General features: G+C 39.6%; 1 protein-coding gene across 1 annotated transcript in view; it reads right to left on the bottom strand.

Moving 5' to 3' along the window:
• The window catches only part of pex5la (peroxisomal biogenesis factor 5-like a), a 46014-nt gene that overhangs the window by 5143 nt on the left and 25161 nt on the right, over positions 1-15710 (bottom strand). The window contains exons 3-13 of the mRNA XM_061296938.1: positions 14701-14812; positions 11917-12114; positions 11458-11581; positions 10745-10838; positions 10517-10546; positions 8889-8984; positions 4888-5004; positions 3597-3740; positions 2232-2302; positions 1317-1535; positions 451-616 (exon numbers count right to left, since the gene is read on the bottom strand). Of these exons, the coding sequence (XP_061152922.1) occupies positions 451-616; positions 1317-1535; positions 2232-2302; positions 3597-3740; positions 4888-5004; positions 8889-8984; positions 10517-10546; positions 10745-10838; positions 11458-11581; positions 11917-12114; positions 14701-14812 (1371 nt within the window). The remainder of the gene's footprint in view (positions 1-450; positions 617-1316; positions 1536-2231; positions 2303-3596; positions 3741-4887; positions 5005-8888; positions 8985-10516; positions 10547-10744; positions 10839-11457; positions 11582-11916; positions 12115-14700; positions 14813-15710) is intronic.

Genomic DNA, 15710 nt, shown 5'->3' with positions numbered 1-15710 from the left:
AAATTGTGTGACTGTAAAGGTGGTGCTTTGAATACATTGTTGACTACCGTATTTTCCGCACTATAAGGCGCACCTTCAACAAATGGCCCATTTTAAACCTTTGTCCATATATAAGGCGCACCGCATTATAAGGCGCACCTTCAATGAATGGCCCATTTTAAAACTTTGTCCATATATAAGATATATACATTTGGCGCGCGGGCCGGACTTTGGAGACGCCTGCTGTAGTGGCTTAATGTTGATCCATATATAAGGCGCACCTGATTATAAGGCGCACCTTATAGTGCGCAAAATACGGTAATACTGAACCTTACAAATAAATTCCAATAATGTATTCTGAGTGGAGACATCGAATTTAACATAAAAAGCCAAATATGGGCTCGAGTATCACCTATCTAAAGTCACAATCCTGTCTTTCCTCAAGTGAGTGAGTTTGTGTCGCGGCAATACCTCAGGCCGCACTGACAAGGCCGTGTTGAAAGCATCCACCGCCTTGTTGAACTCGCTGCTGAGGTTGTAAAGCACCCCGAGGCCCGTCTGCAAGTCCGGGTCAACGGTGTCCGAGTTGTGCTGGACTGCCTCCAAGAAGAGTTCCTTGACCTCGGGTAGCACGGAGCTGTGGTCATGTTTACATCAGCGTTAGGGCGGCAGTGACAGTGTTGTTGGAAGAAAACAAATAATCCCTTCTTGTCATTGAAGGTCATTTTTTTTCCCAGATGAGGCATTACAAATGCTTGGGAGATGGAGTGGATAATTGCCAAGAGCAGTTAACCAGCAGGGTTAAAGGAGAAAGATGGAGTGAGCAGAAGAAAAAAGAGAATAGGGAAGATTCCACATGGATTAGCGGGAACATCACAGTAATTGGGATGTACCTGTATCTCTTCACTTTGACAAGACGATTAATGATTTGATAGAGTGTTTCTTTTCCTCGGGAGAAGAATTAAGCCTTTTTTTATCTGATGTTCAAAGCTTAAAACCTTCATTTTAAAAGCTTAAGATAGAAGCGTCTCCCCCTAAAACAGGGATTGAGAGTGGTCTGGCGAGGGCACATTTGTCAAGATAGTGAAAGAATGCCAGCACCAGCCCCTGGCTCACAGAGCTGGCGAGTTCTAGTGCTTTGACGCACTTAATGAAAGTCAGAGTTAAATAAATGAGCTTGTAGAACACGTGATAAATCTATAATGTGACACTCTGTTGGTCAGCATTTTATTGGGTCACATTTTTGGCAGTTGAACCAATTTTCAAGAAGTGGGTAAAAAAAAGAAAAAAAAAGTGAACCTACACTCCAAAACATAACAGCCCACCATTTTGTTTACCTTTCATGCCTGCCAACGTTGGGCGCTTGGGACATCCTGCGCTGGGAGTTTGGGGATCCCGCAAGTTGGTTTTTGCCTTTCAGGAGGTGTTTGTATTTCGGATTGTGCCGCAGCCAGCGGAGCAAAGCCTCGCAGGCTTCGTAACGCATACCCGTGTTGGTCAGACTCACCGCCAAGGCCATGAGGGCCGTGAGATTGTTGGGGTGGAGTTCCAAACACCTGAATGAAGACGGGAAGCGGGTGAAATTGCATGCATAGATCTGTTTTGGGATTAGCGTGCTTAGAAAGTGTTGTTGTTTGTGACAAGAGTAAAACAGATGAAGCTGAGTTGTTTTGGATGTACGTGATGGATTAGTTTAGAATAAGAAAGAAGCCAAAACTAAGATTTAGCAAGATAAACTCATGTGCCGGTCTTAATCTCTGTTAATCTCATAGTAAATTATTTCACCCCAGTGTATTAAAGGTGAGGGTTACATAAAGTCAGAACACTCAAATCCCCTTGCACACAAATTATCTTTCTTTTTATAATAAGTAGAGAAACCAATTTAATTGCTTTGAAGTCAATTTAAAAATTTACAAACAGAATAATTATTTTATGCGTAGCATCCAAAGTGCTGCCAGTGGGGGCTCCAACAGGACTAAAGCCAGGTAAAATATCTAATCTGACTTCATACCAAAATATTGTGCAAACAGATGGCAGTTGTTATATAACAACAACACAACGTGGACTGAAGCGACTCATATTTGATTAATAACTGTCTGCGAGATTAAGTGCTCTTGAGTTATCACGTTTACTTGGGAAAGTATTTTTTGTGTTCGATTGCAAAGAAAAGTACACTGAATGAAATATTTGAACTGTGTCGTTAATTTTACTTCGACACTATCAACTGATGCATCGTTTATTTATTTATTTACCTCTGTAGGGAGACAATCGCTGCCTGCTCATTCTCATTTTCGGCCTGAGTGGTCCCGAGCACTTGCCAAGCCTGCAAAGAATCAATAAGGAGAGAATATAATAATGAGGAGAACCCTAAAGTCTACCAATACTTTGTCATTCTGCCCCAAAAACTTTAATTAGATACAAACTTTGAATATGTGCTATATGTAAAATATGTACAGTAAGTTTCCCAAATAAGCACTAGAGGGCAGACTGATTAATTTTAAATCCATAAAGCGAGATTATAGAATTCTCTCTGTAAAACCTCATGTTATAACCAGTTAATGCTAAAACTAATCTCTGCGCATGTCTTTTTTTTTGGTCCTGCTGTCTTAAATAAGGAGAGAAATAATTTCTCAGAAGTCTTTGGAGTGAGGCAACGAGCGACTAAGCACCCCAGGTGGAATTTTGGAATCGTATTAGTTCCATACACAGAGGGATTATCCTTCCTCTGTACAAATTGGCACATTTCTGTATATTCTTGGGGATACCAAAAGGGCTTTATGCAAAGGCTTTGCTCTTTCAACCTGCAAAGAGTTGAGTCACTCCTGACTATATGAAAAGATGAAGGCGAATAAAATGAAATGACCAAAGATTTTCCTCACTGGTCAAATGGAAATTGTCAGTACAGGCAAGTTACCGTATTTTCTGGACTATAAGGCGCACATTCAATGAATGGTCCATTTTAAAACTTTGTCCTTATATAAGGCGCATGAATGGCCCTTTTTAAAACCTTGTCCTTATATAAGGCGCACCGGACTATAAGGCGCACCATTAATTCATCTTGTCAGATTTTTAATCCAAATCAAATCATTCTCCATAGAATCTTTTTTATTTCAACTTCAGACGCAACAAATTACTTTATAATCACAAAATAATTATCCATCGTCTTTTTGATTCATGATTCATAGTCTTGAGTCTCGACTTATGATTGATTTTATGTCACAATGCTTCGGGCCAGTTTAAATTTAGGAATTTGGCCCATATATAAGGCGCACTGTCGGCTTTTGAGATGTTAGGTTTTTAGGTGCGCCTTATAGTCTGGAAAATACGGTAGGCCTTTTTGTTACAGTAAACAATTCAAGACGGTGGAGGAAATTCTAGGCAATCAGCGTTCAAGCCCGTGTCCTCTGAGAACAAAATCTGCCTTGCACAGCTGGTGGCCACTGAGGCATTCTTTTTTCTTTATGGTTTCTCTCAGCACGAGTCGGCGCGTTTTGTTCGCACTTGCCACAGTCCAGTTGACCTGTGCAATCATCATTGTAAAGCATAAATATGATAGATTATTTCATTATTTCTCAAAACCGTTCAGCCTCAGTGCGTGCTTTCATGACTTCATTCACCTCGGAATCATGAGGGTCTTGCAAGACAGCTGCTTCCAGCATAAGCACCGCATTTGGCAAGTCTCCTTCTCGAGACTTCTTCAACCCCTCATCAAACGCATTAGGCAAGTCCTTATAAGGATTATCCGTGTGGAAGTAGTAACCCTGTCAGCAAAAACAAAAAAAACACACAACAGAAAACAAGTTCAGTGGTGACGTCAGTGACCTTCGGATGCAAGGAATCGATCGTTAACACATGGCGGACTGGGCTCCTTGAGGTTTCCCCCCCCCCCGTTCTTTTTAAATGTTAAACTTTGAATTTTCCAACTGTGATTACCCCAGCGTGTTTACGGCTGCCTCAGTGCAAGACGACTTTGAAAGAACTCGCTCTGCGCTGGGATCAATCAGGAGGTCCCGCAAGTCGGCTCTCTAAAGACTTCCCCGTATGGGAAGGTCAACTCATGGGTGATGAGCTGTGCCGAGAAACATATTCGCTTGTATTATTTATATGACACAGATGCTCAGGTGGCGTTTTGGAATATGCAGCATAATGATTGGATTGAGGAACACAGTAAGATTCAGTTGTGTAAACTTCTATTGAAAACTTTTGCCCACAGAAATCACAGACAAGAAGAAATCACTTTTTTCCTCATGGCCCTTATCTTTCATTGTTGATTAGAAAAGTTGATATAGTTCTACCATTGCATAGTGAGGCATGCCGCATCAATTTTCAGTCCAAATGTGAGGTCACAAATATGGTTTTTTTTTACCTTGACTGCACAAATATTCCAAAGGATAGCAAAAGGTGATGTTTACAAATTATGCAGCACAGTTCTCTTCTTCTACTCCATTTTTCTCGGAAACTTCAAGTCTCAAATGTTCACTTGTGTGTAGAGGAAAGCACACGCAGGTTAAAAAACATCGTAATGAGGTGATTTGAAAATCAGAAACGGAAAGTTGAGCTTCTGCAAGCCAAGGTAATGGATTTATTCAACACAAACAATTTCCATGAATAAATCCCAATGTGTTTCTCTACAAACAGAAGCAAACAGAAGTTTTTGATGAATAGACGGCATAAAAAATCATTTTGGACCCACTTTGCACAAACTTATATTGTTATGAATTGTGTGTATACTTTATTGCACACTTAATTGCTTGCGCAAATGATTATATTAATGTCGCAATAAATGCAAAAACCTCTAGTGGAAAATTCCTCACTGCTTGTTTAATCTGTCATTATTAATAATAAAAAACGTCATATTTCCTACACCTATTGATCTGAGCCTGACTACAAATCAGAGACAATATTGACCTTCTCATGTGGAGAGACCGTGGAGGGAATCTGGGCTTGCTCATTCTCCGTCAGCCAGTTTCGTCGAGCCAGTTCCTCCCACTCTGCTTGCATCTTATCCCAGAACTCTGTATCCGACTACGGAAACAGCGAGGGAGGGGGGAGGAATGGGAGATCAGGATGAACCAAAGGGGGAAGGGTCAAGGGAGGGAGAGAAACAGAGGTGAAAGAATGACTAGTGGACATGACATAATTTCAAGTGACATTTGCGTTTCACTTTCTCTGACCAAATACCGAAAGGTTGCGATGGATGAAATATGTAATACGTGTTCACTTGCTTCTTCTACAGAGCATGTTCTTGTCTTTTAGTTTATGTGGGCACTCCATTCATCACTGTCCATGATTCTTGGCCAAGCTAGAATGAATGATGCCAATCAGAGTGGAACAATCGTCTGGGTCTCACTTATGGGCTCATCCATTGTCAGAAACACACGAGATGAAAGATGAGGCCAAAGTCCTTTCTTTCATGTCTGTGACTGTGTCTACTAACAATCTAGACGGGATCACGGTCGAGATCCACGTTGAAGGAGTACGTGTCATAGGTCTTCTCATCTCCTCTCTTCAGAGGCTGCCGAATGACACCGAGGCCATTGTGGCTCCTGACGAGCAAGCCACGGCAGGTAATTGGCGGCTGCTGACACTCCAAGCCAAATTGCCTCAAGGTGATTGTCATGGTTGCCACTTCCTGAGGGCCCTTTTCACATATCACATCTCAAATATGATCTGATTGGAGCCACACCGTGCGAATATGGCACGTCTCAATTCTCTACAAATTAAAACAATTCTCAACTATCTTGCTGAAATGTCTATGACATGCTTCCATCCTTTTTTTTTTTTTGCACATCCCTAAAATCGGTTTGTTGTGGTGAGGTTTTTCCAATCCAAAATGATCAAGCCAATGTTGGGTTATTTATTGGGTTAAGGATTGGACTCAGCAAGATTTTGATCCAACAGTTTTTTACCCTTTCCTGAGTCTATTTAGCTATTTTCTAATTGGGATGGGCTATGTCCGGGTTATCTGGACACTGGCCGGGAATCAAACCCACCACCTCTCGTTTACAAAAATTCTGCTTAAGAAAGAAACGCCATCTGATGTATAGATCATCCATCACCACACTCCAACAAATGCTTCTAAAATATTACACAGAGAGGAATCTTCCCCCCCCCCCCCCAATTTTTAAAAATATTAAATAATTCTGGGCTTGCCAGTTTAATTATGTGAAACAAGGCGAGGTAATTTACAACCCATGTAGTATTGAAGAGAGCTGTTATGAATACAAATGTTACTTGGGAATGAACAGCAGGATGCATGCTCGATATAAAAATGAATGGACCATGACATAAATGCATGTTGACAACTCCGATGCTGACGATGTCAACGTGTAGAGAGCTTATGCAAAGGCAAACAAATGTTTGCCTCAAGGGTAATTTACAAGCAGTCATCCAGGATTGCACATTAGGGAATAGTTGTAAATGATGATTATGAATTCCAGATAAAATAAGAAGCATAGTGTAAATATGAGCAGTAGACATTAAAGGCTCTGTAAGCTAGACGAGTATACTTTTAGAAAAAAAAAAAGGAATGAAAGGGGTTAGCCATCTTGACCCTACATCACCGAAAGTTTAATTACTTATCAGTGACACAAGAAACCTCACCCCCAGCGTTTCCAGAGCCAGGCTGCCCTGGCCTTTCAATGCTAACAAGCCCCCCGACAGCTCTGCCCGGCCAGTCCTTGCTCAGCCGGACCAAAATAGAAAGCCGGCGACCCGATAATGGAATAACACACATTTATCGGACATAGTGCCCCGCTTGTATTTTGCTAGAATGCAATTACCCATGATGTGAATGTCTGTGATAACACATAGTTCAGCACATGCAGTTTTTTTTTTTTGTTCTGTCGGCTGAAATAAAAGGCAAGTTACTAGGGCAGCAACTTCCGTCAGGCTCTTTGTCAGCAAAGATTGATGTTCAATTTAATTTACAGCTAGAATTTATTGATTGGAGTGAGATGCAGCCATTGCAAATAAATACAATAAAAATAACTTCAAGTGACGTGTTAGGTTAAATAAAGACTCTAATTAATGTGGCATGTGAGTGTCAGTGGTTTTCTACATGGGCCTTGAGTTCCAGCTTGCACAATATGTGCTTGAATTTACAAATACAAGACTGATACATAGCATCAGGAATATATGACTCTTTGAACTTTTTCAAAATTAGACACATAATTGTACTATAAATTAGTCTACAAATTACTGAAGAATAAATTTTCAGCCCTGCAATAAAAATTAGGAATATCACATCCATCTCTCAGACAGATTTAACTGTCTTGCAGGCTGTAGTTGGTGGTGCCGTCCAATTGCTTTTAGTTATCCTGAGATAATAATCTAAGAGCCATTCCACCAGAATAGAAGGAACTTTTATTATATATTAAATTCCCCAAAACTTTTTAGTGGAGGGGGGGTAAAGCCATTAACATTTGAGAGCGCACTATTGTCTGTTTACACAAAAGCTAACTACCAAATTGTTGCCAATCATTTTGACTAAAACTTTGCTCACATTAAACTGTTTTAACCTAAATTGAAAGAAGCCAGTTAAGAGGGTAACTGCATTATTTCTCCCCATTTATATGTGGATTGAGAGCAAAATCTAACAAACAACTCACTCAGCATCTGATAAAAACAAGACGGCATCGGGCTGATGTTGCAGAAGATAATAGGTAATAATAGAGTGCGCACATCCTGCTGTTGTTTTAATCAAGGAAATGCCATGCTGCAGAAAACCGAGTCTATGTTTTATTTCCACTCAGGGAGTCCTATTTCTTATTCATCACAACCAAAACAAGTCCCAATTTATTCTGCATTATCCAAACGAAGCATAACAATACCATATGACCAAAGTAATTGAAACTGTCCTAATGTCGCATGAAGAGTCACTAACCCAGCGAGAAAATGTTTCATCACCCAGCCATCATAGTCCTTTAAAGCCGTTTTTCCATTTCTCATTTCATCCTCTTATCTGTAAAGCCGTAAAAGGCTACATTTACTATCATCAGTGGCAATTTAGCAAAATGGATGAAATTAGGGGCCGCTTTCACGTCGACTCCCTCTGAGGGTTCTACTTTTTTTGTCTACTTTATCAAATGGAATGGCAAAAAGCCTCCATGCTGGATTGACATCCTCTTGGTGTTACGCTAGTTGTGTCCCTATTGTGTATATACAGTAACTGAGATGATCTGATTGTGGATATTGATGAAATATGAACCTCAAATGGCTGACCACTGGCATGAAAATTTATCCTCAATGGAAGACTGGGCTCATTCCAAACCGGGAGGTTATGTTACTGATCGATGAGTCGTGCTCTGAAGCACGTGTATCTCCAAATCTTTTCGCTAACCTCCCCTGCAGCTGATCCCAAGACAAATATTTTGAGGTCTTACGGCTTACACAACCTGTGACATCAGGGCTAATTTTAGGATGGAATCCCCCAAGTGGGCGAATGCGGCGCTCTTCTACTGCTCCTCACACTTTCTGACCATTTTTGCTGTCCTTGCTCTATTATTCATCAGCACAGTATAAAACAACATGTAGTCTTTGGTTCAAGAAAAAAGAGGCTTTTAGTTCCAGAAGGAATTCGAAAAACCCTGAAAAGAATTTGTACGACTCAGATTGAATCGACATGACCTTGAACTAAAAATGGCAAAAGTCAAACTCAATGTGCACACACATAAGTGACATGAGCAGATTTTATGTGAATTAATTTATGTTTTGCGAAGTGGTTTGTACATCTGCCTCACAGTTCTGAGGTTTGGGTTCGATTCCGGACATCTTACCGTGCTTACGTGGTATTACTCTGGCTTCCTCCCACATCTTTTACATACCTTGATAGCATGTTTGGATTTGACTATGTTAGACATAGAAGTACTTTCTGTACCTCCCCCAAGGCTGAGCGACAATCTGCCTACCTCCACGGCAGCCTTGGCTCGCTCAAACTCTTCTTCTAGAGACTGATGTCTGGAAAGGAGGGCGCTGCCCCACCGCTGATCCTTGGTTAGACGAGCCTGTCATGCACACAAACGCACAATTCATTGGACAGGATAGACGTATATGCATAAACGCAGTTCATTAATCATCCACATATAGCCCATTATGCACACACACACACAATCAGCCAGAGGGAGACAGGCAGGGAGAGTGTGCAGGGGTCAGCCTTCTCTGCTTTCTCAGGGACGAGTGAATATCTCCTCCTCAACAAAGCTTCTGACATGCTTTAGCTCAATCACTCGTGTCAGCATCTCAGCCCAACCCTCGCCATGCTATACTCAGCCAACCTTTCTGGGGTTCAACCCCAACCCGCCCCGCCCCGCTGTCCACTTTTGTGCACCTGCACATGCAATCCAACACCTCACAATATGCTGACGGCCGCACAGGTGTAACTTCAAACATCCTGTAACTAAATTTAAAACAGACCCGCTCAGCAAAACTTTGGTTATATCTATACATTAGTCCATGGTAGGTTAAACGATTTCACATTAAGGACTGTGATTTATTGCAATGACGATATAGACTCAACATAATAGAACATTAGGTCATCAAATCTATTCCAGACACTGAAGAACTAACGGACCCATGTGGAGTGAGTGATGTCCCCTTGAATGGGTAGCATAATCTCAGTATTGATGGATGGATGGATGGATAACAGTAGACTTAAAATTGCCTTTTTTCTTTTATGTTTCTTTATGAAACTCATATACCGTAATTTTCGGACTATAAGTCGCACCGGAGTATAAGTCGCACCAGCCATAAAATGCCCAAAAAAGTGAAAAAAACCCATATATATGTATATAAGTCGCTCCTGAGTATAAGTCGCCCCCCCACCCAAACTATGAAAAAAAACGCGACTTATAGTCTGAAAATTACGGTATGTACAATACTTAGTCAAGGAAAATTCAACCCAAAAACCAATAAACACATTTGTGTCCATATTGAGGGCAACTCATTTATGGATGAAATGGCTCTTCATCATCCTGGAACACACTTGATTATTCTGGGGGTTGATTTTTCCATAGACTTGTTTTGCAAACTACACACAAAATAAATCTTCAGTTTTTCCATGCAGCTTTTATGAATATTTTGGATACCTACAAAATAGCAGGAGACTGCTCCTGTCTGTGAACTGTGCAACTCTTGAGCCCAAATATTTGGAATGTTTGTCTACAAATAACTTCCATCCATCCTATCTTTAATACTAAATCAATTATTAATAGGGGTGGTGAAAAGGTGACATATGTTTAGCTAGCTCGGTGAGATCAACACTAATGCGCTGAGAGTAAGACGGCTCAATAATTCATAGGCTATTAATCCAATAATGGCATCAGAAATAAGACCCCCAACGCAGACCTGTAGACATCCAGCCAGCAAGAAAGCGCTTCACATTTGGACCATGTGGCACTACCAAAGACCAAAAGCACCACCTGTCAGCTTCAATTCAAGCCACTCATTTTGCAAGTCAAATTTCATAACATGGTGCAATGCTGTTTTGGCGGTGCAAAGTCTTCCCATATGAAATGAAAGGATGCATAGGGAGGCTTACATGTCTTCCACTAATATACTGCCTGTTGAGCTGAAATGGAAGAATCGTAGGTGTTAGGACAAATGACGGCAAAACAATCACACACAAACTTGAAGGGTTAACATGCAAAAGTGGTTAGTTCCAGGGTATGTTAATGTGATATTTCCTGTATCACTTTTAAATAATATCGCCCCAATTACAATAAAGGTGATTACTTCCAATTTGTAATCACACAGACGGAGCACTTACTTGAGATGCAAGGGCAGACTCGGGTTCTGCTTTGGTGTTTGCTTCCACGCAGTTTTTATTCAATGGCTCTAATTGGGTTTTAGAGTCAATGGACCTGGAAAAGTGACGGAAATTAGCACTAACAATCCAAGTTTTTATTGGACATTATACTAAATCTGTACAACACTCATTCTAAAGAAATATAAACATATACAATATTATATAATACGCATATAAATAGACAACAGATCCACATTTAAGTGACAATATTTTATACTGAGTCCTAAAATGAAAAGGACGCCTGTTCAAGGACAACAGAACGGAAGGGATGTGCAGCAAAATCCTGAACAAAATGAAGACAGTCTAATGAAATTTTGTTGAGACAGCTGAAGAGCAAGTCTGGAACAGTAAAACAATGTATTAACCATGGCAAGGCCTGATCCAATATGAGCCCAAGATTTCTTAAGATGTGGTGCATATTTTTAGAAAATGACCCTAAATTGATGGCAACCTTAGGAATTAATTCTGAGGTCTTCTGCTTGTAAGTGGTATGATTTGCTGATGTCATCTTTGAAAAAGAGCATGTGAAGCGCAAAGAAGATGGGCCATTAAATTGACCCCTGCGGAACACCACAGAAAAGGAAGAAAGACTCCGACTTGCCTAAAAATTCTGAACACTGCCTACACTATTTTGACGCATGACGTGATATGTATCTGTGCAGGACAGTGCTTACCATAGAAATTCATTTGAAGAGTTTTTTGATGAACGCCGTCTCTCCAATTTCCACTTTCTGTTACTGTTTCTCTCAGGGTTGGGGTTCAACTCTTCCCATCTATCCAACGGTGAACCAACGATAGCTGCACTCAAAGATAAGCATTAACGAATTGGCATAGGAGGTGTCTAAAATGAAGTTGTTTGAAATAATGTATTTTTGGACTCTCAAACTACTAAGGGTCTGAAAGGTTAAACAAAGTGGAAAAACTGACAATTAGTACTGAGAGTGCTCTAAAAATAACATCTATTGGCAGTTCAGACATATTTTCTTTTTTTGAAACATCAGGGAAATACATGCTGCCATGAATTATTCACTTCACTGCTGTTTAAGATACAGCCTAATTAGTTCCCAATGAACATTCCATTCCGCTGAAAGTGTTTTGACAGTTTCTTCATAATATTTGCACAGTGTCCATACCGGAGTCAAGTGATGCTCTCTCTGTTGTCCGCATGCTCTGTTCCAGCTCCACCTGGATCAGCTCTGTTTCTGCGTTCTTTTTCCTGTGCGGGCTTTTTTGCTTGTCGCTACGGGATGAACGAGGACTCTTTTTGTCTTTGTTGTTTCTCTGCTCGCTTGGCTCGCTGAGATCCAGTAGGTCCAATGTTGACGAGAGAACTGCCAAGACAGCACTTTTTATTGGAGCTTTCACGCTGTGTAAATCTAAATTTGTTTGGCAGTTTTATCATTTCAAAACCTGGCTTCGATGGGAGTGTGATGCCCAGATGGGATAAAAATAAAGAAAGCAATTTTAATTTCATATTTTCCCATGATAGCAAGTAAATTGGCCATTAAAACAGTTGCAAAATAAATCACAGTAATGTATCTTATTATCAACAGACACATTTTAATGTCATTTGAGGAAACCTTTTAGTAAAAACAATTTCTCTCACCCATTAAATTCCTTTTTTTTTCTTGCTAATAATATTTCTCATTTGAAAAATTTGTTTTAGATGAAAGACTATGTTGGTTTGGAAAAATGTGGGTGATTCACCATCTAATATATGGGGCTCTTTTTAAAAAAAAAAAATCCAAATATATATGTGAGGCCGATAAAGAGGAGCATCTTTCTACTGAATGGACTTTTATGATGCATTTTATGACCCCAGGATAGAAGGCCAACAACATCAGTGTGTGATTCCTTGTCTTGTCTTCTTTCTATTTTAAATTTACTGCAACCTTTTCTAACACGATTAGACACGTTGCGGTTTAATAAAAAATAATCGCCAATACCCGACATAAAAAGACATAAAAATCACACGGTGGTAGTTTTTAATTTCTTTTACAATTTTCTTCATAGCTATAGCCTACTGTTTTGTTTCATCAGTGCCATTCACACACACTCTTAATGGTTTCTCCTGATTGCTGCTAATTTTTCTATACACTGGGTGGTAACTATTAAAACTCACATTTGTAGAACCTCAGTCAAAATCGTGAGCCACTCTGTGATTCTTTGTCCCATGTAAGGAGAGCTCAAAGCTGTAGAAAAATGACGAGATAATTGGCGTACTGCTGTTTCATGATAACCAGCTGAGAGCGTTTGTTGACTGAAATCTAAGCGTAATCAGAGCTTGTCGCCCGTGATTTGTGCTATTTAGATGACAAGCGCAATTACAAATATGGGAGAGTAGGGTGCACTCAAGGAAAGAGCTTTCCTGAAGAAGTTTTAGTATCAAAAAGAATCAAAAAGGCATTCAAAATGTTTTGACACGGTTGAGTTTACATTAACGAGACTGGCAAGACAATTGCTCAGATTGGGAGGTTTTATCTATACATGCACATATACATCCAGTGCGCTTTATCGAAGGACAAAGTTTTTAAATGGGCCATTCATTGAAGGTGCGCCTTATAGTCCGATGCGCCTTATAGTCCGGAAAATACGGTACATAAAATAAAATGTGTTATGTGGTAGTATGACTACATATTTATTGATTTTAAAAAGTTGACTTACAAAAATTAGGTTTATTTATTTCCTTTTTTTTTCCTTGGAATTCTTTTAGAAAATATGGCAGCTGGTTGAATTAGACGAGCATAAATTTGCTTTTTTATTTAAATTTGTTCTCGCTTGTATTATGACAGAGACTTTCACAAGCTCCAAGCTGCAAGGTTTCAGGCATGCAAATGTGTCTGGGCATCCCTGTTTTGAATTTCCACCCCAAGTCCAGACAAAAGTATGCACAGACCTCCTGACTACCCAGAAATGAACTAAACTAAAGCCAATAGAAAACGATGACAACTATTTGTTTTGTCAAACAGCAATACAAGTCTTGATATAATGAATTTTGTTTTATTGAATTATGGTCTGCTCTTACGCTAATACCACATACGCATGACAACTGAAGCAGGAAAGTGCTGACAAGAAGAGAAAATATATGAGGGTGAGTATCATGGAGAGAGGATGAAGGGTGATGAGAAGCTTCTCTTGAATAAATCACTTTAAGGAAACAGACATGCACAGCATTGAGGACCTTTGTTTACATGACATTGCCTCCTCCTAGGACAAGATAACTGTCCATCCATCTATCTCTTGCTCATGCTTACAGTTAAGGATGAAGCCAATTTTTCTGTGGTTGACTGAGCAAAGAGCTGACTGCAATCTGGATCGAGCGCAGACACTAACTCGAACGATGCATGACAGTCAGCTTCATGAACCACTACGTAATCAGTGACCCATGAAGCTAAACTTGAAATTTCTCCAGCATCTATAAAAGGAAAAAAAGAAACACGCAAAAGATCCGCTTGCGGATTTGCATACATATATCTGAGCTTGTACTGATTAAAATTCTGCATTGCTTTTTCTTCGCTTGCTTACTCCTGCTCAGCATTATTCACTGCTTCTTCAGTCCATCACTTTGCGTGACAGGTTGACAAAGGATCACACCTAAATCCACTCCACTGGCACACATCAAGACTGTGGGAGGACGCCAGTTTTGCATAATAGGATAGAAAACAGTTTGGTGCCTTTTTAAATCCATGAAAAAATACTTTACAATCTACTGTCCATTCTATGTGCACTATTGATATTAGAAAAAAAAGTATTCCCGACAGGAGCTACGTCACGTTGCTGCTTTTTAAAAATATATATTTTATGCATGACACATTTAAATATTTGTTGGTTAATTTCATTTAGACAGCCCTGATAAGTGTTGTTTTATTATTTTTTTTCCCAAAAAAATAAATAAAAATGAATGTTGTGTGTTGTACCTGCTGTGTTGGAAGTCACTGGGCGAGAAAGCCCATCACACTTGGTCTCGCAAAGAAAATCGTCAATGGATGGACTCAGTAGCGGGCGACTTTCTTGTTGCTCACTCACCAACTGGAAGGACAAAACAAAAACAGGCTAAAGAATCAACTGCTGTGACAAGAAGCGGAAATTAATTAATTTATCGTAAATGGTTGTGGAACATTTTGATGAATTTTTATTTACAGGAACTGGTATTCAACGCTAATACAATATGAATATTTTATTCAAAGCCATTTTTGCACTCATATTAATTTATTCAGGTTGAAATTATTTTTATTGATTCTGATGAATGAGTAGTTTACCACAAACGGAATCTTGCCTTTAGGGAAAATTCTGTTGAATAATACAAGAGTTTAATATAGTTACATTGTTGCAAGAAAAGTAATGAAAACCTTTAATGACAGTTCACTACTGTTTGACCTCAAACTGTTTGTTGTATAAAAACAAAGCAACAAAGAGGAAGAAGCAGCAGTACAAGAATTAAGTAGAAGAAAATGTCAAGAGGAGATTTTAGCAATTAATATAAAAGCAACATCGGAGGGAAATTAATCTAATCACTCTTAAATGAAGAAAGTTAAAGAGAAACTGAGGTTCAAAAGTAAATCTTTACTCCTGAAATTCACAAAAATATAAATAACAGTTTCTGGGTATTTTTCGTGTTGTAAATGTCAATATTTGTCAATCTCCAATCAGATTTTAACGACACGTATTATGCACACACTAGTTGCCAAACGAGCTCGGCTTTATCAGAGCCTCTGGATGTGCCCCAAACAAGAACCCAACATTGCTCCTCTCTCTTCCTAAACCATATAAATGCTAATCTTTTTTTTCCCATCAGTATCTTTCCAATGCTTTGGATGCTCCAAGGCTGAATCGGCGCTTCATAATTTGGAAGCTACAAGCCAATTGTGTCCTGGAGGAAAGGTACGCAGCATTGGTGTCTAGCATTGTGTGGCATTGTGTGTTTGGC

Source organism: Syngnathus typhle, linkage group LG14, assembly GCF_033458585.1.
Source record: "Syngnathus typhle isolate RoL2023-S1 ecotype Sweden linkage group LG14, RoL_Styp_1.0, whole genome shotgun sequence".
Taxonomy (NCBI): Eukaryota; Metazoa; Chordata; class Actinopteri; order Syngnathiformes; family Syngnathidae; genus Syngnathus; species Syngnathus typhle.
This window is presented reverse-complemented; position numbering and strand designations above follow the sequence as displayed.